The sequence below is a fragment of the Rhinatrema bivittatum genome, chromosome 1 (genome assembly GCF_901001135.1).
Source record: "Rhinatrema bivittatum chromosome 1, aRhiBiv1.1, whole genome shotgun sequence".
NCBI lineage: Eukaryota > Metazoa > Chordata > Amphibia > Gymnophiona > Rhinatrematidae > Rhinatrema > Rhinatrema bivittatum.
In genome coordinates this window covers 328,989,327-329,015,282 of record NC_042615.1, presented here as the reverse complement: position 1 = coordinate 329,015,282, position 25,956 = coordinate 328,989,327, and the positions used below count along the sequence as shown (strand labels likewise).

At 41.8% G+C, this 25,956-nt stretch overlaps 1 protein-coding gene across 1 annotated transcript in view; it reads right to left on the bottom strand.

Moving 5' to 3' along the window:
* SNCA (synuclein alpha) overlaps window positions 1–25,956 on the bottom strand; it is a 311,737-nt gene that overhangs the window by 232,327 nt on the left and 53,454 nt on the right. The window contains exons 3-4 of the mRNA XM_029584960.1: window positions 10,950–10,991; window positions 8,283–8,428 (exon numbers count right to left, since the gene is read on the bottom strand). Of these exons, the coding sequence (XP_029440820.1) occupies window positions 8,283–8,428; window positions 10,950–10,991 (188 nt within the window). The remainder of the gene's footprint in view (window positions 1–8,282; window positions 8,429–10,949; window positions 10,992–25,956) is intronic.

The window sequence follows — 25,956 nt, the reverse complement described above, 5'->3', positions numbered from 1 at the left end:
GGTTCGGTCCTGAGGAAAATATGTGGGAACCTGCCTCTAATATCCTAGATAAAAATCTTCTAAAGACTTTTCATGATTCCTATCCCAAGAAACTGAGACCTTGGGGAAAGGGTTTTAAAGGAGGGGGTACTGTTACCCTCGGCCAGCCGCGTTCGCGTCCCGTGGCTGGCAGCCCTTCCTGCACTGCTCTTCCGACGTCGCTTCCTCGAAGATGCAGCTGACCTCCAAAATGCTGCCATACCAGGGACTTCATGAGACTGACTGCCTAGGCGCACGCATACATGGCAGTCAGATCCTTAAAAGGCCAACAGCGGGAAATTCAAATGGTGCCTCCTGATGATGTCATAGAGCTGCCCTATTCAAGGCAGCTCTATGCCTTGCCTACTTGCCACCTGCCCTGACTTGGATTGCTTCTCAGACCTTGCCTGCTTGCCACTTGCCCTGACTTGGATTGCTTTTCGAACCTTGCCTGCTTGCCTTTTGCCCTGACTTGAATTGCTTCCCAGACCTTGCCTTCTTGCCACCTGTCCTGACTCAGCTTGTACTTTGTATCTTCTACCTGCTGCCTGTCCCAGCCCTGGACTGCCTCACAACTCACTATTGACCGGTGCTGCCTGCTGACGGTGAGGACCTGTGGAACTCCTCGTCGGAAACTGTTTCACTCGCACCTCAGCCAAGGGTCCACGTGAGTAACAATAAACCTCTGTAGTCCAGTTTTTGGGGGGAGTGGAAGCTATGAAGTCCCTATTATAGTTCTATCTGAATATAATTTTTGAGCCTTATCAAATTATTTTTTTTCAGACCACATACTTCCTAAACAAACCCTTTTACAACTGTTGCTATTCAGAAAAATCAGCATATCTTCCAATATTCACCCAAGTGAGATCTGAAAGACTGGGGATGAATCGGTCCTAATATTTGCAGCAACAGAAAATCAGAATTGCAGCATTTACTAATTTTAATCAACAAAGCCCAAAGAAATCTATTTTTGAAATTTTAAAATGATTTTCTCCTGATTAACAGATCCCATTAAAGAAGAAAATAATTTTCTCCTGTTTTTCAGAGACATTTGTTTACAGCTATATGATTTTGTGCCAGCTGAGCATACTGCTACATGTATATGCCAGCTGAGCATGCTGCTAGCAATTACGAATGGAATGTCTCAAGTTGTCTGTTGTAGTGTTCCTGTCCCTGAGTTTGCAGATGATGCAAGCATTTTTTTAAAGCTGGAATGCATCCAATACTCTATGAAAGAGAATGATGATTGACCATCAAAGCATATATAGTACATGATAGTAAAGAATCTAATAGTTTTACAATAATGAAAAGTACTCAATGAAAAATATTTTATATTCTTCATGCCATATTTTTCCAGAATTACTAAAATGAGGTTGCTATTTTTTTCACATTGCTTTTCTCTATTTTTATGGATTCCAGCACATAGTTGGAAAGAATTTTGATAAAGAGGTTGTCTATTTAATTTAATTTAATTTAATTCTGCCATTTGTAGGCCACCTTTGCAATCAGCTCAAAGATGAAATGCAATACAAAACAAACAAAAGCATAATGTCACATTAAAATCATAAAATACATTAAAAACATAAACCATGATAACACAATAAAAGGGAAACTAAAATTAAAACTCTATATTCAGTCAGACTTTTGGTTAAAATTTCAGGATTTTACCAGTCATCCAAAATCCAAGTATTCAGTTTCTAATCTTTGTTCATAAGGAAGGGAGTTACATAACTGGAGAGCTGCATCACTGTCCTAAGTAGCTTAATTTCTGAAAAACACGGGGTTCACAAAAAGGCAAGTATGAGATGGAGAATATTGGGACGCTGAATCTTGCAAAAAGATTGGGTCCATTTTGTTCAAAGCACCAATGGTTCAATTTAAATAAATTATTTAAAATATAAATAAATTATTGAAGCACAGTAACAAATACAAATAGTGATTCCACTAACAAAAAGCCTCACGAAATAAATATGTTTTTAACTCCTTTCTAAACTCTGACAGGTCTGACATTAGCCAGAGATGGCTGGGTAGCAGATTCCAAAGCTCTGGCCCTGCCACTGAGAAAGCCCAATCATGTGTTTCCGTCAGGTGGGGGCAAGTCTAGATGACAGGACCTCTCGAAAGCCTTTATTAGCAGACTTGAATGAATGGGCTGGCATCTCTGCAGGGTCAGGAAATCCCATAAAATATGACTAAAGCCACCTTTCTCTTTATGGCACCTTCCCCAATTACCAATTTGAGATAAGCTCACCTAACCACCCCCCTCCCACCTCCTCATTAGGATCCAATACCATTTATCGAGTATCTTAAATCAGATCAGATTAAATATTTCCTCAGCAGTTATTATGTTTGGGAATTATCAAAGCATTGCCATTGCAGAAATGAATATACAGTATTTGTAAGTCTCTTTCCCATTGCTCTTTATGTTTTTCCTTTGGTGATCAGTGTAATGGAGAGACCCCCTTCTCTCTTATCAGCTGGGGAGGAAGGGAAAGAGCAGGATGAGAGATGGGGACAAAGAGGGAAAGAGAGATGGGGTGAAGAGCGAAGAGATGGTGGAGCAAGAAAGATATGAGATGGTTAGCAAAGACAGGGAAAAGAGGAATGGAGGATGAGAGATAAAGAGACAGAAGAAGGCAGAGATAAGAAAAGCTAATATACATGAGGGGTTTCAAAAAAGAAAGGGCAAGAAACTAGAGTAGTAGAGAGGAGAGTACCCCCTGTTGTGCTGTGCCTGCTGTGGACTGGGAGATAGGAACTATACTGAAAAATGAAAACAAGCAGTGGGCAGTGGAGGAAGCACTTAAAGTTCAAAACCCGGTTAAGGCAGTGCCCAGCTGGTTCATACCCTAGGACTATTTGTTTCGGAACTTCTTCTTATCCCGAACTTTTTAATAGATTTTTATGCTTTTGAATAAAAGGTCTTTATTGGAAGAGTGAGTGCTGCAGCGTTTTTTCTTCTTTTCAGAGGGGAAGATACAGGTTGGGGTGAGCGTAGGAGGAAGCTGAACTGAAAGGGTTGACGGAAAGTTCAGAAGATAAACTGGATTGGGAAGAGGAGTGAAGAGACAAGTGGGAATAGTAACTAGAGATAGACACAGGGCTGAAAGAAAGTGGAATCTGACTAAAAATGAAACTCAAGGAAGAGGGGAAGACCAGAACATGAGGAAAACGTTGAAAAGAGAAATAAGAACAAGGAGGCAGACAGACAGACAGACAGCCTAAGCTAGAGAGGTCCAAGCAAAGAAGGAAAAAGGAAACACAGAGGATAAATTAAAGGAGAAGACACATTTTAAATATGGTTTATTAACCTTGGTCAGGAAGGTCTTCCTTTTTATTTTTTTTAAATCATTTTTATTCAGCAAAAATACACATCAACCACTACTATTATCCTGGTCACAATTTCTCCCACATTTGAAAATTGTTCCTCAAATGGCCCAAGTTCCCACCCTAGCAGACAGCTGGAGGAAAAAAATCTAAGAGGCTGTTCTCTCTGCACCAACCTTGATCCATTAAAGTTCATCAAAATAGCAGCAGTTGCTTTTCTCACATCCGATCTCATGCATGGCACAACACGCTGGAGCTCCATTAGCGCTGTATGCCAAAATATTCTGATCATGAGTCACCTGCTCACAGTACTTTGTCTGAGCCACCTAGACTTGACTGTGACTCGCTTCGCCATCAGATTATCTGACTTTCCCAGCTCTAGCCAGAAGAGAAACGATGTATGAGAAGAGACAGAGGGATTTAATAGAATGGCAGAGAGAAAAGAAAGAACTTGGAGAAAGGAAAAAGGATGTTTACATTATACTAACGGTAGCAGACGTAAGTTCAGTAAAAAGTACTCAATGTCTCACATTTCAATCTGAGTGCTATACTTGCATGTCCCCGGTTTTCTTTAAAAATGTTGACACTTTTATATACATATTACTGTACCTAAGAGCAACTGAGAAAGTATAAGTAAGGGTTAAAGACATCAAAGGCTTCTAATGATATCTGAATATGGTACACCTAATTTTTCAAAAGAAATTCTTGATTTCTTTAATTGCTTTAAAATTTATGATTGCCTATTCCTTTATACTTAATAACTGTATTAAGCACTACTGAGATCATTACATGACTAAATTATACCAACTCCAACTTTAAATAAGATTCTATCCATTCTGAAGTTACATAAAGAAAATATAAAGGTTTGAAAATGGAGATCCTGGAGTTCAACACACAAATAATTTTAAAACTGGGAATTTGTAGGGTCTTGGCAAAATAATCATAAACAAGCTTTGATTCTGAATAATGGCAATGAAGGATAGTTATTTATAGGGCAAGTTTCAAGACCATATACCAGAATAAATTCTGGTTTAACCATGCAGATTGCCCAGTCTAAAAATTGACTTCCCTATTCTGGCAAAAGGTACGAGGGGTTCCATACTGTGTGTACATTTAGCTGGGTTATAAAGAGGCATGGGGAGCGTGTGCATGTGGGGTGGGGGTGGGGGTATTTAGATTTGGGAGAGAAACAGCGCATGCACATGGGGTTTGTCAAATGTATACACAAAAGTTTACCAACCATAACAGCACAAATAATCTTCAACTACACCATGGTTAACTAATCTCCAACATGGTTAACTAATCTCCAACTACACCATGGTTTACCATATCTTCTATCGTTTACCTGTGTGAATTAATAACCTGTCCTTTCTCTTCCTTCTCAGCCAAGTTCTTATCACCCTGTTATATGTAACTGCCTTTTCAGCACCTTTGTTATAGTTATGTTTACTATGCACCCCTGTTCTATGTGAACCAGCATGATGTGACTGCTGTCTCGAATGCCGGTATATAAAAATCTGAAATAAATAAATAAATAGCCTGTGCAATGTACGCGGATACTTTTAGCCTGCATGCTTTAAGCTAGTTAATATTCAAAGAGAAAATATTCAGATAGTTTCTCATTGAAAATCAAGCTATAGTACTGTGCAATGTACTCTAAACAATACCCACATATTTTGCAACTATGTTTGCAGATTGGCTCCTTAATGGCAATGCATTCTGAAAGTCTAAACAGATATGAAGTAAATAATAAAGGCTGCACAATCAAGAAATACAGCTTGTCTGCTATTAAACTATGATGGGCGCACCTGTACGCGCGTTCATTGGCCCGCACCCAGGGACATGGCCATTTTATAACATACATGTGTGAATGCATGCATGTTATAAAATAGCCTGACCACGCACACATGCGCACACAATTTTAAGTGGGCACGCGCATCTGCACATAACTGACGCTTCTATCACATAAGTGAAGGGATTTTTAAAGCACATGCACGCTGATGCCATTACCAGTTTTCCCACTTCATTCCCAGTTCACCAGGGTAAGGAATAGTTCTTCCAAACAGTCCTAGTTAATAGCCTCCCTTCTCCCCTGTAAGCCCTGACCCTTAAAACCCCGCCAATCCTTTTGCCTTTATTTATAACTTGCACGTCATCCATTGCAGAAGTAAAGTTGCACAGCAGGGGACCCTGGCGTGCGCCTGTGCGCATACGTTTTTCCGCACTAATTTCAATGTGAAATCCAGGAATGCCCATGCCCCGCCCAGACTGGGACCATGCCCCGCCCCTTTGTTAACACTTTTCATTTGTGTGCCTATCAGGAAATATGCGCATATTCGAGCGGCTTTGAAAATCCGCGTATCTCCCGGTTTTGGCGTGTGCCGGCCTTTTAAAATTCACCTGCAAGGGTTTCAGAAATACAACTGCCATGCCATTTAAATTTGATGTCTTATTTTATACTGGGCATTTAGACTTCAGTTCTGCAAATTTCTTGAACCAAATAACCAGCCAAAAATCTGGAAACAGTTCATACAAGGGATTTTCTTTTATTCAGGCCATACTGGAGGACTATTTTGGATCTTTCCAATGGAGAAATCCAGGCTTCTGTATCTTTATTTTTCTTTTTTGATGCCTCCGAATCTCATGGCATAGAGAGACCTTAAATATTAGAGGCCAGCATAAGCAGCTATGAAATAGTAATGCAGACATATGTTGTGTACTACTGACTCATCCATCACCAACATCATAAGAAGGAAGAAAACAATAACCATCATATAAGCTTCCAAATAAAGTAGATTTCAATAACAATGACTATGAGACTCTCATCTATTAAACCCGTGCCAGCCCTTTTGAATAAAGTACAACTCGAGATTCTACATTGCATTTTTTTTTCTCTGAAAAGTCAAAGTCCTTTAATGCTTAAATCTTGCAATAGGCTTTCAGCATGAGTGAAGCTGCCAAAGGAAAAAACAGTAAAAAGGTCCCAGTTTTACTGTACTTCCATTTATTTTGACAAAAAGCACACACACACACACATATATATATATATATATAACCTCTTAACATCTTACCCATACCGTTGTGATGGCGAAACCGAATGACGGTATATAAAACTCGCTAAATAAATAAATAAATATAGCCACCACAGTTTAAAGTCTGTTCTGTAACCATAAGATGGTCAAGAATGCCATTCTTTCTTGAAAAGCACCCTTTTCTCTAGAATTCCATTCCTTAAGCAAGCCATTAGATAACACTTATAGCAAGACTCAACAGATAATTGTTTCAAAGAAACATTTTTATTGCAGAAAAAAAGCCAGAGCTTTTGCCCTCACTATAAATATGAACTTAGCAAAGAGGTCAGAGTGTGTTCTTAATGATCTAATTACTCTGCATAGTAATCTTTTTAGCTTTGTAGTTTCTGAAAATATTAAAATATCTACAATACAGAGTAGTTATTGTAATGAATATACAAAAAGTCACAAAAGTATATGTTGCCTATCACTGAATAATTCATCTAATAAAATTCTTCCTTTGCTCTATCAGCAGGGCAGGCATATTATTTATTAATATCATTCAGTTGTCTTATAAAAGAGATAACTTTGCCCATAAAAAATGATGACCTGGGCATGCACTTCGTTTTACAAACGAAGCGATAAGCTGTTGTCAGATTTCTAGGATTATTAATTATGTCAATATTATGGCGTGCCAAATATAGAAACTTTACTGTTCCAAGAACAGATACTTCAGAACCATTAGGCTCATTTACTAAGGTGTGTTAATGTGCTAATGTGCTAATATGCTTTAAGCACTGAATTTGGTGCTTAGCACATGTGTTAGGAATAACGAACAATTCCATATTTCCAAAATCAGGTGCAATGCAGAGAACATATTAAGTAGCAGTGTTGCATGCAAATACATGCAGATCAGCTCATTCCTATTAAAATACAATAATAACAGGGATCATGATAAAACTCATAATCTGTGTTAATCATTAGAAAGTTAACTATATCTCAAGAGATATAATAAACTTTTACCCCTAGAGCATTGGTGTGATACTGCACCTGCTATTGCTCTTGGGAACCCCCCTTCTACCAAGGATTATAAAGGGGTTACAAAATCTGGAATAGACTATCACCTCCCCCGGGGATACCGACTATCCCCCAACAGAGAATATCAGCATAGCTTTGCCACCGTACAAACTCTGCCTCCTGCTGAACTGCCAAACTAAGGGTTATGCCATGGGTGGGCAGGAGCGAGGATCTTTAATTTTATGGGGATGATGTAACTAGGATTGACAGACCCCTTTAATGTATTTTTTTTTTTTAAATTATAGTCCACATAAATCCAAAGTTCAGAGCAAAGTACATCATAACATTCATAAAATCATATCATAAAACATTAGACAGCTTTTAAAATTCACCCCTTAGTATAGCAAAAATCCTGACATTGTGTTGCATCATTCATTTATGAAGGGAAGTTTATAGCCTGACTATTAAATATCCAAAATCAACTTCTTTTCAGCTTCAAAGACCTAAACTATTCTGTATTCTAAATAATGATATAGTTCTTTAGAGCATAACTCTATCCACCACAAGTTTATTTTTGTTTTTCTAAGTCAAGACATCCCAATTAAAAAATGCTCTCATTCTGAGCCCATGATAAAAGCTTTCAGGGACAGTACACAGCAAGAATGCAACTTTATTAGCTTTCATTTGTCTGATCCCTCCAAAAACTGCAATAGCAGATTTTTTTTTTTTAGAAAGCTCTATACACCTTAAATTCTAAACCAACATTGCATGAGTATCTATAGATACCGGAACAACCTCTACCTCAGGATCACAATAAAACCACCATACCACTTTATACTGTGCATTTAGCAAGCTCTTTTCATTTCTTATCCACATTTTCCAGTCCTCAAATTTGGCAGCTGAACCAACCTGTTTGCCCATTTGATCCTTCTTGACTAGGCCAGTGGCGGCCGCAATATTTCCGGCTCCTTCTACTGTCTTCTGTGCTACGGCTGTTACTCCTGTCACCACCGCTCCACCAACGTGGGTCACTTGTTCTTTTGTCTTCTCAGCCACTGTTGAGAAATGACAGATGTCCTTAATACTGAGCATTTAGAGCTATCACTGGGCAAAGATAACCAAGGCCTTCGGCTAATTTCATATAATTAAGAAAGTAGATGACAGGTAAAAGGACAGCTATGACCTGATTACTTTTTCTCAAATATAAACTACAAAATGATATATAATTTGCATATTGTTTTGATTTCATTGGAAATATGTCCAGACTTTAAAAGCCTCCCTTTCTGTTAAGCTAATCTGAGGAGCCAAAGAGTAAATGATCTTTAGAGCCAGTCAACATTTAGCAAAAGAAACTATACCACAGACAGCTTTACAGAATGAGAATTCTTTGCATGGGTGCGTGTAGCTGGAAGTCAAGTAGCAAAGTCATAAATAGAATTATGTCAATACAGTAAATATTAAAAAAAAGGGTCATATTAATAAGAAGAGCTCAGCTGTTTGCCGATGGTGTAAAGGCAGCAGAATAATGTTAGAACTTTTGTGTACAGGATGAAGCTATCTGCTTAAAAGAAAGTTACTATATATTTCAACTCTCTGAAAACTATACAATATTCCAAATGGGCGCACAGTAAATAGTGCTAGTTACGCTATCAATTCAAGGTTTTATTATTATTTTGGCTGTTTTTCAATATTTCCTCTGAGAATCTATGAACAGCCGCAATCTGAAGAGAATCATAAATAGTCTTAAATAGAATGGGATCTGAATGGTTGATCCTGTGTGTGTAATATTATATCCCCTTCAAATTCTACCAGCTCTTTTCTACCTACTCTTGGTTTCATCTCTTTATGCTCTACCCCACTCTCTTTTTTTTCCCCCATCTGCTAGGAAATTTGTTGACATCTTGACCCGCTCTTTCATTCTCAGCTTATATATTTGCCCTCTTCTCTCTTTAATTTCTAGCTATACATTAACAGGAAAGATTTCTCCACCTATCTTTTGCTGCCTGCCTCCTTCTTGCTCAGTCTTTCTTCCATTCGTGTTTTGACTACATACCATGACTTCTGCCAGTTTGCCCTCTAATGTGTACCCTGTGGAATTTCCCTATAGAAATCCATGGCAGCTAGTTCCACGAGGCTTTTTTTAAGTTCTGAGGGTAAGTCCTAGGCTTCCCCTTCCTTTTCTTGCCCATAAATGAACAAATTAAGAGGAAATATGAAGAAAAAAGCAAAGGGGACTGTCTGGAGCACAGAGTCACCCTGGCATGTAGGCAGCAGCTATCTTGGTTCTCCTCTCACAACATCTTTAAAAGATAGTATAGTTTACTGTAATTGATTTTAATGACCTAATCCATCTAATATAGATTTTAGAGATAATTTTCAAGATGATTTAAATGTGTAAAACTGTGCATAAAAATTGCTACTTTTACACATATAACTCTTTTGAAAATTCTCTCCATGTGTGCGTAAATGGGCTTTTGAAAATTGCTACGATATGTGCTACTTTGAAAATTACGTTCTATCTGATCACACCAGAGTTAGAGTACTGGGTAGATTCCCCCAAGTTTAGATAAAATGTTATTTTATGTTTAAAACTGTTTATTAAAGGCAAACAAAAAAAACAAAAAAAGCAACGCTAGACATACATTGAAATCTGATGCATATCCAGCTCCATTCAAACAACAGTCATGTAAAACGATATCTTATCTTTTATCATATAATTTTCATCCCTCCCTCCGACCCTCACCATCTTTAACCCTAAAGAGGTAAATTTCAAAGCAGCGTGTGAGAGCACATGTGCGTGCATTCGGCAGCCTGTGCCCAGGGACGCCGGTTATTTTCTAAGTGGCATGTGTGCATGCGTGCATGTTACAAAATAGCCTTGCCTTGTGCATAGGTGCGCCACATTTTAAGGGGGCATGTGCCAGGGCATGCAAGTGCTCCTTCTACTGAGTAAATCGGGGGATTTTAAAAGGGGCGTGCGCCGACGCCATTTCGGGTTTTACCAGTTCTTCCCCGGTTCACCCAGTTGAAAAATAGGTCTTCCAAACCCCCCTGGATTAATAACCTCGAGTCCCCCCAGTTATTCCCAACCCTTAAAACCCCGCTGATCTGCCCATTTATCTTTATTTTATAACTTAAGCGGCATCCAGAGCTTAAGAAAGGTTCCGCAGCAGGAGGCCTCAGCACATGCCGAATCATGTAATTATTTAGGCGCACATCTCAGCTTCACTCCCCAAAACACCCGTGCCTCTCTCAGACCCCATCCCTTTTGAGAACTTTCGAGATATGCGTGCTGTGGCATTTACGTGTGCATCCAGGCGGCTTTTAAAATACGTTCAGTGCACACAAACTCAACATATTTGCACATCCCCGAATTAACACATGCATTGGGCTTTTAGAATTCACTTTGAATACAAGGGAGGGCTTAAAAATGAGGAATTACAAATAAGGAGAGTAAACACACCAGAGGCGCAATAACAAAATGTCCTAGAATCCATTATGACCAAGATCCTACTTGATTACACCACCCCCCCCCCATGATAAAAATACCCATGAATGCAGTTCTACTACACCTACCTGTTGTCACTCCATGAACAACTCCCTCTTTGGTTTTTGATCCTGCAATAAAGCAAAACATGATGCCTAAATACACAAATGTACAAACAAGAGCATTTTTGTTTTCCTAAGTACTTAGGGCCAGATGCACAGAAGGGTTTTCCCTGTTTTGAGGATAATTTTCAGATGAAGTTACACAGGTAACTAAATCACTTAGGGGCCGATGCAATACAGCGTGCTCAGCCGAGCGCACTGTATAACCCGCAGTCTGACGCGTGTTGAATAGGCACTAATCAATCCCCTAATGCAATAAGGGGATTAGCATATATTCAACACACGTCCAACGAGGATTGAATCTAATAGAGTTAATAGCTGAGCGCATTTAAAACAAGTACAGAAAAAAATGCTTTTTTTTCTGCTTTTCGGGTGCAGGAAACGGACACTCAACTGACAAGCATCCATTTCCTGAACCCCCGGCGTCAGGAAAAGCAATCGGATTCTCGTTAGCGAGGCACTAGGGGCGCCCGCTTTCTACGCACATTTTTTCCATTGGCCCATTACCGAAGTAAATTTCATGGGCTCAAAGTTGCCCTCCCCTCAGAGGCCAAAAGAATGAGCCCTCTGAAATAGCATGCACACTCTTTCCCTGGCAAACAGGGGCGGAAATGGAAAGCAAAGCATGTTCACATATATCATTTTTTAATTCACGTCCTTAATTTTCCCTGCATACTTTGCACCTCTGTCCCTGCCAGCCCCAAATTTTTAAAAGAAGATTCCAAGGGCAATTTCCCTTTGAAAATTATTTTTTTGAGGTCCGCATGAACTTGCAAGCTTCCTGGGTAATTTCAAAACTTTGTGTCTATGGGAAAAATGTCTAGTTCATCTAGCCCTTAGTGCCTGTTTAAACACAAATATAACATAACTAGAGATTCGGTGTCTATAATGCACTAATTTAACTTTGTGGTGAACTGCTGAATTGTATATAATAATAACACCATCATCAAGACTTCAAATCATGACCCTAATCAAATTTAGCAAAGATGTTTCATGATCTATTAGATATGATACGTTATAGATTCATGATATATTATATATTATTGCTTATAAGTTATAAACCTGTGTCAATTCAATCATCTTTCACTAGATCTTGTAATGGAGAATGCATGTTTTTATATGTGTATAATAGATCATGAATCTATAATGTATTATATATAATAGATGAAGAAATATCTTTGCTAAATTTGTTTAGGGTAATAGAAAAACATTTCCAGCTATCTGTTATAAAGGAACAGTGAAAAATCCTTAATGTTAATACTGAGGGGGTAATTTTGTGACTGCCTGTATAAATGTAAACTCATATCTGTGGATTTTACACCAAGTTTGAAAAGGATAGCACATATATGCTTTCCCTTTGATAATTATCTCACCAAAACTACGCACACACACACGTTCACATTTACACCTGGTTGAATATGCACAAATACACATGTAAGTGCAAATCCCTCTCCAGTCCCCAGCCCCGGGAACACCATTGCTCACTGCAGGTAAAAGGACTTGCATTCAGGCCCTATGAATGTACTTTTATCCGAATATTGGTTTGGAAATTTTGTAATAGCCCATTCTTGCAGATAAAGCTTGCTGTATGCATGGAAATGACTTTGAATATTACCCTTCCTATGTTCGCCCTATATACACTATGGGGCAGATTTTAAAAGGGTTATGCGTGTAACCCTTAAACTGCCCCCCCCCCCCCCCATGCGCGTGCTGAGCCTATTTTGCATAGGCTCGGCGGCGCGCACAAGCCCCGGGATGCGCGTATGTCCCGGGGCTCGCAAAAATGGGCAGGGCGGGGCTGTGGGCTGGGCCGTGGGCGGCGCCATGGCCTGGGCATGTCCGGGGGTGTGGCGGGGGTGTGGGGGCGGTCCGAGGGCATGGCCAAGTGCCCCGACACAGCGGCCTGTGTCGGGGCCTGCTGCGCCGGCAGACAGCCGGCGTGCGCGCAAGTTACACCTGCCAGAGGCAGGCGTAACTAAACAAAATAAGGTTGGTGGGGATTTAAGTAGGGCTGGGAGGTGGGTTAGATAGGGGAAGGGAGGGAAAGGTGGGGGAGAACAAAAAAAAAGTTCCCTCCAAGGCTGTTACGATTTTGGAGTGGCCTTGGAGGGAACGGGCTCGGCGCGCGCAAGGTGCACATGTGTGCACCCCCTTGCGCGCGCCGACCCTGGATTTTATAACATGCACAGATGTTATAAAATCGGATGTACATTTGTGCGCACCGGGTAGCGCGCACAAATGTACCCCCCGCGCGTAATTTTAAAAATCTGCCCCTATATGATAGATATAATCTTTCCCAGTTTCCAATGCAATGGAACTCAGAAGGAATTAATATCTAAGGCTTTATTATTACACTGATTTGAATAAAACATTAATAGCAAACATAAATTCCCGTCTACAAAGAATTAAATATCTGATGTCAAGATGTTCACTGCTACTCTTCTCTTGGTGTGATAGGCTCAAAACAATTAAAACTACACTGCTCACATAAATACCTATGTACTTAGGGGTGAATTTTCACAACTTTATGCTAATAAAAATTAGCATATGTGAGCACTGTTGAGCATCCCGTCCGCACTCGCCCCGCACCCGGGCTTGCTTATCTCATTCCTGGTCCCATGAGTCCCTGGCCTTCTTTCCCCGCTGCTGCTGATAGCTCGGCTCAGCCTCGGCGTCCCATGGAGGTGACTGTCGGGCCTTCCACCTCCTACCAGGCCTCACGGCAGGGCTCGGCATCCTCCATGGCATCGGCCCTGCCCCTAGGCACGCACGTGCGGAGCGCCCGGCCACTTAAAGGGCCAAGGGCGGGTCCCAGTTCCGCGGCACACCCTGATTGAAACTATACTTAAGGAAGTGGTCAACTACCACTTCCTCGCCTTGGCAATCGGGTCGTACAATCTGGTGTGTCTAGTTTGCCTTCCAGCATCTCCTGTTCCAGTGTCTCTGATCCAGCGTCTCCTGTTCCTTCATCTCTCCATCCTTGGTAGTACCCTCTGGACTGATCTCACAGTACTGACCTTTGCTTGTTCCTGACTATTCTTGATCACTGCCTGGAACTGACCTCTGCCTGACTACTGACTACCTTTGACCGCTGCCTGGAACTTGACTTCTGTTTGACATGACTACTTCCGGATTGACTACAAGGTACTGACTCCTGCTTCAGCTGACCATTCTGGACTGATACTCTGACCTTGATTCTTGCTATACACTCGAACTCCCTGTTCTGGCCTCCTGTGACCTCTGGACATTCTGCTCTGAACCTTGACCGCGCACCCTTGTTCGTGGTGGGTACGCCCCTGTGCTTCCTCTCGAGAAGATCCTGCAAGGCCCACCGAAGACCAGGCAGCCCGGGTAACCAAGGGCTCAACCTGAGGGAACCCCGTATTGCTATTGGTGAAGCTCCAGCTAGCCTCTGTCTCCTCCTGGGCTCCGCCTCCTGGTGGCAGGCACTCTCTGTGTCCGACTGGAGAGCCATACGAATCCTGCACGAGGCCAAGGGTCCACTCTTGGCGCAACAGGTTGCCAAGGCCATGGCGGAGTCTCTCGCCTTGCAGGCCATCCCTGGCCTAGCAGCTCATGTCCGAGAACAACTGCGAACCATCGAGGCTTTGACTTCATCCATGGAGAGACTACGGTTTCAGCTACAGGACTCTATCATGGCCAACTCTGAGGGTTGGGCTCAACCCCCGCCTCCACGGGCTTCTCTAACTCTTCCAGCTCCACCTCGTTTCAACAAGGATCTGCGCCTTTGCTGAGGCTTCATCAATAAGTGCTTTATGCAATTTGCACTGCAGCCTTCCTTGTTTCCAAGTGAGACCACCAAGATTACCTTCATTCTCTCACGTCTCGAAGGGAAGGCCCTGGCATGGGCTTCTGCACTTCGGGAGCGTTCTGATGATATCCTCTGTCATCTTTCCCATTTCATGAATGTTTTCAAGCGGACTCTTGAGGACTCCGGCTGACAGGCGGGTGCGGGTCATCAGCTTCTTCACCTCAGTCAAGGTTCACATTTGCTCATAGAATTCTCTGTGGAATTCAGGACACTAGCCACCAAACTAGGGTGGCAAGAGGACTGCCTACAGGCAATCTATTTGGACGGCTTGTCTCCTGCCCTCAAGGACGAGCTGGCTGCTTGTGAGATTCCCACATCTCTAGATGACCTGATTTTCCTGGTGGGCAAGATTGATCATCGCCTACATCAGCGACACCAGGAGGTAAACGTCTCCTGGCCATCTGCCTCATGCCCAGTTTGTGCTACGAGTCCCCCCTTTGAAGGCCTTACCCACACCTCCTCTATCACCAGAGGAGCCGATGCAGATCAATCATGGCGCTTGTCTCCTGAAGAGCGCCTTCGTCACAATAAGGAAGGCCTTTGTCTATACCGTGGTAGTTCCGGGCATCTTCGACAATCCTGCCCTGTACATCTGGGAAACTGCAGAGCTGAGCCCGGCAGGGTTCCCGAGCTTGGGCACCACTATTACTGGCCCCCAATTATTACTTCCTGTGTCCCTCTCTAAGGAATTAAGTTCCTTTGCCACAACCGCACTCGTGTACTCCATATTCTATATTTTATAAAAGTAAAAATAGTGCATATTTTGACTTTTGTGTGCACATATACACAAGTAAAAAGGGGTGTCTGGGGAAGGCTCATATTTACATACACATTGCTATTCTAAAAGAAACTTATATGTGTAGATTTGCCAACTTACATGCATAAATTATCTTGCATAATTGATATCAGATTTGTTTATTTGTACTAATTGCTGGGTGGGAGGTCTGAGTGAACTGGGAGTTCAGGCTGAAGGACCAGGATGGTCTTGATAACCTGGAGAAGGACTGGATGAACTGGTGGAGTAATTAGCAACTGGTAATTTCAATTACATGGGCATGTTTTAAAATATACCGACTTGCATGCTTAAATTCCGATTTACATACGCAAATCCTACTTTATTTTTTCAAGTAAAATATATATATGTATATTTTTAAAATATGTAGGAAAAGTATACACGTTCAATGCATTGAACTACTCGCTTTCAATATATTAAATATATTCATGCATAAGCATACATACGCATATAAGTTGCGGGATAAAAATACACTCATTTTATTAAACACGTGCATCTGATACATTCGGGTTATAAAATACTATCATAAATCTTCATTGAGCCATATATGCATGTATGTGACTCTGCATGCATATACAGTACATATGATTTCATACATATATATACTATATAAATATATCCTAGACTTGTAACAGCGGTCAGTCAGTCACACTCTTGTGTCTCTCCAGTTGTGCCTGGAACAGTAGATGGTGCACTGTGCAAAGACAATATGCTCTGTTTGCAAAGTCCTTGTTCTCCCACACACACAGGGACAGCTTGCACAGGCACTGTAAGGTACACACATACACACGCACACATGCACAGACACATACCCATTCACACACTCACATTCATACACACAGGCATCCATCTCACATACACTCACACACAGGGTCCCCCGTACACACATACCCAAACACACACACACACACACACACAGCTTCCCCCACACAAACACACACACACAGGCTCCCACTCACACATAAACACACGTACAGGACCTCTTCCTCAGCCACCACCAGACCCCTTCTTCATCCGATTTGGGGTGGGGTCCTGTGATAGCTTTCTCCTTCTTTGGCCACCATAGGATGAAATCCACAATGGCCATCCTACAGACCTCACCAGCTGCTGCAGGATGGATTCATGTGGTGGCCAATAAAGGAGCCACCTGCTGTAATGTCAATATAGTTTATAGAGAGGTTCTCCAAATTTCTACATGCTTTTTGTTTAATTACTTAATAAAATACAGCAATGTATATTGTCACTTTTGTTTGATTTAAAAATTTAAATCTGCTATAGACTAGACAAAGCAGTTTTTGCTAATGTAATTGCATAAATATAACGAGATTTTGCTGATACAACTATCAATCTGAATACCCTTTAAACATGCATTTGTCAAGCAGAACAAGGCCACATACACTAGGTATGTGAATCGTTTTTCAACGATTAAAATTATCGTCCGATAATTTTAATATCATCTTAAATCGTTATAGAACACAATACAATAGAAATTCTAACGATTTATCGTTAAAAATCGTTAAATCGTGTTAGTGCGCACTAACTCCCGTTAGTGCGCACTAACAGAATATGATACAAATTGACACTTTCCAGGTCAGTGAAGGTCAGTTAGGAATGAATATGTATTCCTATTGGCTGGCTGCCCTCTTATCTATTGATGTTACCAAGGTTCCCACTGAGGTGATGGTTGGGGGGATGGGAAATGGAACTGGAAACTCACGAACACCAACAGAAAATGATACAAATTGTTGACACTTCCCAGGTCAGTAAAGGTCACTTAGGAATGAATATGTATTCCTATTGGCTGGCTGTGCTCTTATCTATTGATGTTACCAAGGTTCCCACTGAGGTAATGGTTGGGGGGATGTGAAATGGAAACAGTTGGAAGCTTGACAAAAAAAGTAATGTGATGATCATCACCCATTGACTCCAGTTTGGGGACAAGGCAGGTCTCCTTTACTGCACACATTGAATCCAGCTTGGGGAAAATGGCAGGTCTCCTTTACTGCACACATTGATTCCAGCTTGGGGATAAGGCAGGTCTCCTTTACTGCACACATTGACTCCAGCTTGTGGAAAAGGCAGGTCTCCTTTACAGCACACTGACTCCAGCTTGAGGACAAGGCAGGTCTCCTTTACTGCACCCATTGACTCCAGCTTGGATACAAGGCAGGTCTCCTTTCCTGCACACATTGACTCCAGCTTGTGGACAAGGCAGATCTCCTTTACTGCACATACTGACTCCAGCTGGGGAAAAGGCAGGTCTCCTTTCCTGCACACATTGACTCCAGCTTGGGGAAAAGGCAGGTCTCCTTTACTGCACACATTGATTCCAGCTTGGGGAAAAGGCAGGTCACCTTTTCTGCACACACTGACTCCAGCCTGGGGATAAGACAGGTCTCCTTTACAGCACATTGACTCCAGCTTGGGGAAAAGGCAGGTCTCCTTTCCTGCACACATTGACTCCAGCTTGGGGAAAAGGCAGGTCTCCTTTACAGCACATTGACTCCAGCTTGGGGAAAAGGCAGGTCTCCTTTCCTGCACACATTGACTCCAGCTTGTGGACAAGGCAGATCTCCTTTACTGCACACACTGTGATCTTCCTGCACTGTGTGCAGGAAGATCACAACACTCCTGGTATTAATAGGGATAGGGCACTGTGTGCAAGAAGATCACAACACCCCTGGTGCCAGGGTTAGGGCACTGTGTGCAGGAAGATCACAACACTCCTGGTATTAATAGGGATAGGGCACTGTGTACATGAAGATCACAACACCCCTGGTGCCAGGGTTAGGTCACTGTGTGCAGGAAGATCACAACACACCCCTGGTATCAGGGTTAGGGCACAAGTTCTAGTCACATTGACTGATCACATTACTTTTTTTGTCAAGCTACCAACTGTTTCCATTTCCCATCCCCCATATACTGTCAGTGGGAACCTTGGTAACATGAATAAATAAGAGGGCAGCCAATAGGAATACATATTCATTCCTAAACTGACCTTAACTGACCTGAAATGTGTCAAATTGTATCATTTTCTGTTAGTGCACACTAACGGGAGTTAGTGCGCACTAATCGGAAAAAACGATTTTTAAAGATTTTTTAACTAAAAAATCGTGCCAAACACGATTTTCTTCTCCTGCCAGACAATTTCGATCGTTAAGACGATAGGGCACACGATTCACATCCCTAACATACACTGCACAAATTTTGAGAGAGAGAGAGAGAGATTCTTTATAGGGCTCAGCCTGACACCAATATATGAACTATTATAAGGAGGGCACTTTGACTTAGGGTGAGTTTTCAGGAGGTAGGTTGGGGTTGGGGGGTGGTGTTACATAAACTTTCAGATGTATTCATTGTAAAACTGACGTCACTAAAGAATGTTAGTCCTTAGTCCTCTCTCCCTCCCTCCCTCCCTCTCTCCACATGTAAGATATGCATGTGTGAAGAGTACTTTATAAAACAGTGCGTTTATGGCCTTTTACAATCTACCCGAAAGGTTCCAGTATTATGTTAAACAAATAGATTGATAAAAAAAAAGAACCCTGCTCTGTACCTTTCTTTAAATTGCTTCATATTAGAAAAGCATTATTAGTCCATAGATAAATGTAAGGATTGATATAAAGGACTTTATAAATATGCTTCCTATTCACTCATTCAAGTATTTTGAAGAGGATGCCTGCTCTAGTCGATCAAAGTCTTTTTCAGGATTTATATGCAGAAAACATCTTCTGGGTGACCCAAAAATTTTTGCTTGATCAAGCATGTTACAGAAATCCTGGTAATATCTGTAAAGTAGTAATTCTTCCAGTATGGTCCCTATGAATAATAATTTCAGTATACTTAACTTCCCTAACCAATTGCCAACATTTTCACGGAGATCTTACAATCAACATTTATCAGTAATATCAGTTTGCAACAGGGGTCTTTCTGTAGTTTTTCTAGGATGATGATTTTGGACCCCCTTAAATGTCCCTTTTGCTCTATTTATTCTCAAACATTTTGAAACAGTTGTAGAAACTGAAGTGCCTATGACTCTTTAAATACCTAATAACATTCCACTCCTTAACTATTCATATCAGGCAACTTTTGACTTTGAAGTATCTTAATACTTCTTCTAATGAGATTTCTTCATTAAAATTGCCTCTATCCTCTTGCTTTAATGCTTTATACCTTAAGTAATGAAAGAAAAAATATCACAGAAGAATAGAGTGATGTCTCAGAGCTGTACATCTGTGAAAAGAACTCTTTAAACTGGGATACAATATACTTATTTAAATCTAACCTCTTTTCCTTTTCATCCTTTATGTGCATGCATTTTTAATTTTTTCCTTTCAGCCAATGCATCAAGTGACCACATTTGTTGTTTTTTGCATTTTATCTTGAGTTTTGTGCAAAAATCATCTTTCCTGCTGGCTGATTTAATAAAGACTTGTACTAATATTCAAATTTCTGAAGTCTCTTCAACAGATTATCTCATCTATGCACGAACAGAGCGATTTTCTGTATGCTGAATTTGCTGCTCTATGATATTAAGTACAATTTCTCCTTGCTAGAAACCCTATAATTACTCTCTTTAATATCACTATCTTAGCTTTCCACTTCAAGACAATAGGAATAGTGCTTTCATAATTATTTTCAAAATAAATTCCCTAATATTTTTGACAATTAAGGTCTGGAAATAAAGGTCAACAAACAATAAAAAATATATAGTAATACCATTTTTTGGACTAAATACTTTTCTTGACTAGCTCTTGGGAGTTAACATTCTCTTCCTCAGATTCAAGCAGAAAGGGGACACCCCCCATCCCCAGGTAAGGGGGAGGGAAAATCACGGAGGTACTCCATCTCTGAATTAGGGAGAATGGTGGAGGCTAGGGGATGGATTGATGAGCACAATTTAAGCCTGGGACAGTCCTCCCAAAAGCCTCTTCTTTCGATATTTTTTTCTGCCCTGCCCATCCTTCTCAGGACAGCTTGCATAGTCTCGATATGTTGTGGTGGGTGTGGCTGGTTGACCATGCCCCAGGGATGCACAACAATTGCTGTGTTGAAAGGCTGGTCAGGAAAAGAATACCAAGATTTGACAGCCGGGATTGACCTCTTTACTACCTCTAAATGTTGCTGCCTGCTTAATATGTTTGTCCTGATGTTTTAAAGACCAGGACATTGTCACACCTCAGAGATCTTTGACCTGGTAAGCAAGGATAGAATTGTAGGATCATCAGCCCTACATACCCAATGCAGAATGTTACTTTAGAATAATACTTATTGAGCCTTTATGAACCGCAAATCAGCAGGTGAGAGCATGGTCATCTATAGGGATTTTGGAAATACGTTTAATGGTTGAATTGTTTATGCAGATTATAAAATACTGTAGTATATCTTGGTGCATCCATATACAAGCAAATATTTTTATTTATTTATTTAACTTTTTTATATACCAACATTCAAGACAGTGGTCCCATCATGCTGGTTCACAAGAAACAGGGGTGTAATTATAATAAACTTTACCATTTAAACAATAGTGTAGAAAAGCAGTTACAAATAACAAGGAAAACAATAACTTGGAATGAGAAGGGAAATGAAGATCAGATAGTTATATATAAGTATAAATAACATTGTAAGAGGTGGCTATTAACGCTAATGCTAGCGCAGGGGTCGGGAACCCATGGCTCGCGAGCCAGATATGGCTCTTTTGAGGGCTGCATCTGGCTCGCAGACAAGTGTCGCCATACTTTGCGGTTCCCCGCTGACCCAGCTGCTCCCCGGTCCTCCGCCGCCCGGGCTTAAAATGCTGTCAGCCCGGGCGGAACGCGGCAGGACAGCTGGAGTCAGCGGCACCGGCGTGCTCTCCTCTCCTCCCCCCCCCCCCCCCCCCCCCCGCGGCCCGGAAGAGGAAGCGGAGAGCACCGGGTGCCCGCGCGGGAAGAAGAGACCACCGCGCAGGCACCCGATGCTCTCCACCTCCCCCTCCGGGCCGCGGGGGGGAGGAGAAGAGAGCACGCCGACTGGAGTCATCCGGGTGCCTGCGCGGGAGTCATCGGGTGTCAGCCGGGTGCCAGCGCTGGAGTCATCGGGTGCCTGCGCGGGTCTTCCCGCAAATATGTGGTCACATGGAATTGTTTGAAAGTTATCCTCTTTTTATTTATTTATTAAATATGTGATAAACTCAGAGGATCCCCCAGGACATGGTAGGGATTATAAAGCTGAATAGTTGGATGGGCAGACTCGATATAAGTGTATGTTTGGGTTTTTTTCTGCCATCATGTTTCTAAGTTTCTATAATGTCCTTCCTTTTATCTCAACAAAGGTTTTCTGATTTCTTATTCTTATAAATAGTCTGTTCCTTCAATAAAGTTAACTCTAGAGGAACCTCTCATAACATGTATTGATAGAATTAATCCTTTATAACACCCAAAAGAAATACCAACAACTTATCTTCCCAACAAGCCAAAAACAGATAAACTATTGCTCAACCCATTGTAAGAAGGCATCATTATTTTACTTTAAGACCAGTATTAACTAGACCAGAATGGAAACAAAAGGAAGAAAAATTCAGAAAGGGAAGGGGAAAAACACTGAAATAAAATGGATTTTCACTGTGAATTCTTGTAAAGTTCCCTCTGCCTTCCCAGACTTTGTTGAATCCTATCTAATAAGGATTAAGGGGCCTATTTACTAAACTGCTAGCCTCAATATTAATACCAGGTTTACTAAAGGGCATAAAGTCACTAGCAAATCTGGAGTTAAAACTGGATATAACACAGGCATTATTATTGCAGGCAGTTATCATTCCTCCCATGCTGAAATGGTACTCCTAAGACTTAGATCCCCCAAATGCTGAAAGGGCCCCCTTAGGCCAAAATCTCCCACTCCCCACTCTATTGGATTCTGAAAGTGCCCTCTCGGATTAATATCCCTGCACTTCCCAAGTGTTGAAAGGAATCCCACACCCCCTCCCTTTGTATACTAAAATGGCCTCCTTGGGCCCTTCATCCCCTGTGTGCTGAAATGGCCTACTCAGGCCAAAATTAAGCCCCCTTCCTGCAAATATCCCACTTCCCTTATCCCTCAGGAAGCCTTCCAAGGAAGGAGGGCTTCTCCCTGCTGCCTCACTAGTGCTGTCGTCCATAATAGTGCTTGATGACCTTATGCACATCTCTGCCCCACACCTAAAATTAGCCAGCTATTTTCATCAGTCAGCGCTTTTTAAAAGTTACCCCTGTTACTGTACAACTATGTTACAAACTAATTTGCCAAAAGTACCTAGCATCCACATTTCATGCTTGCTGTACACTTTTCTGCGTAAATCGAAAGGATGCTAGTTACTTAATACAGATTTGAGAACCTGAAAAATAGGATGAAGAGTTTGTTTGCTAAATGCTAGCCCCTAAATCACATTCAGTGTTTGTCAGATAGGGTTATAGAACATTTTTGGGACACTCCTCCCAAGGAAGCTACCATAACAGACATCCAAGCCCTAATTACACCAAGACCTGCTGAGGAAGAACGCCTCTACTAATTTAATTTGATATAATATTTATTTATTTAGATTTATATTCCGCTTTTTACACTTTTTTTCAGCGCTTCAAAGCGGATTACATTCAGGTACTGGAGTATGAAACATACTTCTCTTTTCAAGGCTGAAGCCATTTCTTAGTGGTTTACACTTTCCCTCTTCTGAATACTTACAATTGAAAGTGGCTTATTGCTGGAGATAGATGCAAGACTAAAGTAATATCTTTTACCTAATGTCAACAAGATTGATATTATGTGTGCGCGGAGATGGATGAGTGTCAGATTGTAGGTACATCAATTTCTCTCCCTACAAAACAGGAAAATGATTGATAAATAAAGAGGAGAGGCCAGAGAAATTTAATTAAATTCTTGTTCCTTTTTTTTCTTTTCATTCTTTGACTGCAAGATTTTGAAGGAAGCAATAAAAAGATTTTTTTTTTCTATCAGAAGTTGGATGTTTATTTCCTTCATTGTGTTATTAATACACAAGTGCGGCTCTGCTTGTAGCATGGCAGCCACAAGGGGTTCTTTGCTCTCCAGTTAGCGTGGAACTATATGGTATCCTATGCACATACTGTAACTGTGCCCACAGTTTAAAGTTACTTTTAGATTAAGTGCTAGCTAGTGTTCTTAATCACTACATCAAATAGCTCACCATAACAAGGGAATCTCTAGCCTATGTGTTCCTAATTTATATGACTTCATATTTTAGTTCTGAGCAGGGCCGGTGCTAACTTTCTTGCTGCCCTGTGCGAACAATTATTGTGCTGCCTCCCCTCCCCCCTTTTTCATTCAGTCTCTGTCTTGGACCCACCAAAAAAAAGCCCAGCTCCTTTCACTAACCTAAACTTTAAAAACTGTCACCCCCCATCTTTGGGTCTTCACCTCCTCCCCCAGTGCCAGAGTATTAGATGCCCCAGGCAAACTTTACATCCTTGCACCCCATACCCACCTTCTCCACACACATAGTGAAGAATTATGCATTTATAATAAAACATTTTGCATGAAAAAGAATATTGAAAATACATTATTCTCAGGTAAAAAAATATCACAACATGCATATTATATTTCTATGCACTGCTATGGTGCCGACCAGAAAATCCTTCAAAAAAAGATGGCATTAGGCATTAGGACTATTGTAACACATGATGGGTGTGGGTTTGACTCTCAGAAAGCCATGAGTAAATAACAATTAAAGTATAATAAACCTCCCACAGCAAAACAGCACTAACTGCCAGCATTTAAAAAGTCAGAGCCCTATCAATGAAAAGGCAACACTGCAAATATTAGACTAGGCCCTAAAACACCAATATACTTCCTATTAGGAAAACAGAACAAACCAAGCTGCTATAGATCCCTAAATGCTGGCAGAATACTTCTCCTCAGCCTGATTCCGGGGAGTTTGATTGCCCTTAGACAACGGCGTGACTGCAGAGAGGAGCTCAGCGGAAGCGCCGAGGCAGGCAAAACATGTCCAAGCATGGGCGGATAGGCTGACCACCGGAGCCCTGACCTCTATCGATCCCGCACACACCGGGAGAGACCCAGCAATGCAGTGCTAGTCTCTGGGGTAGCCCTCTAGCCACTCAATAGCCCTTTCGGACCTGCTGCATGGGAGCGGCAGATGCGACAGGATGGACAGAGGTCGAGGACAGGCAATAGTACTGGACTTTGGAACAAGACAGGAACTCGAGACTTGGAGAAGGCTTGAAGACTGAAACAAGATGAGGATACTTGGAACTCAGATGAGATGAGGACACAGAACTTGGAACTCAGATGAGATGAGGACACTTGGAACTCAGACAAGATGAGGACACTTGGAACTCAGAATTTAAATGAGACGAGGATGCTTGGAACTTGGAACTCAGATGAGACGAGGACGCTTGGAACTTGAAACTCGGACGAGACTAGGACACTTGGAACTTGGACCTCAGACGAGAAAGGACATTTGGAAACTGGATACATCAGGAGCAGGACTGAGGCTCAGGACAAAGGAGGAATCCGGGCAGCACTCGCAGAAGGATGCAGCAGAAAGAGGACTCCACTGACCAGAAACGGACACTGGATCGATATGGATTTACTCCCAGGAAGGCCAACTGGAGGTGAGGTCCAGCAGGCAAAGCTCAGGATACTCAGATGAGGACACAGGACAGAAGCAGGCACATCGTACTCTGAAGACCGGGAACAGGATACAATACTCAGGACTCAAGGCTTGGAACTTGGAACTTGGAACAGGTCTTCCGGAGGCTTGCGCTGCCGATGAGAAGGACATCAGGATCAGGAAGCGGAACTTGGAACTTGGAGCTTGGAACTTGGATACATCAGGATCAGGACTGGAACAGAGGATAACAGATATTACAGGACACCAGGACATCAGGACATCTAGACATCTAGGACCTCTGGAGATGAAGACATCAGGAACGTCTGGAACATGAAGCATGGCACATCAGGTACTTCTGGACTGGGGACATCAGGACTAGGAACATCTGGAGACTGAACATAAGAAGACGAAGACATCAGAAGACAGGAACATAGGAACATCCAGAGACAAGGACATCTGGAGACAAGGAGACGGGATCTGATGAGAGACCAGGATATGGAATGAAGATGAAAACGAAGGATCAGGAACCACGGAGGAAGACAAGGGGATTCCAACGAAGAACAGAGTGCCTTGAAGAACCGAGGAAGGATCACGGAGTCTCCTGGCATGAACAGCTGGAACGGAGAATCCAGGAGCAGACCGGCTCCATGACTAGCTCATTTCGAAGGTGAAGACAGAATGAAGGAAGGCCCTCTTTATAGGGCTGAAGAGGAAGACACCTAGGAAA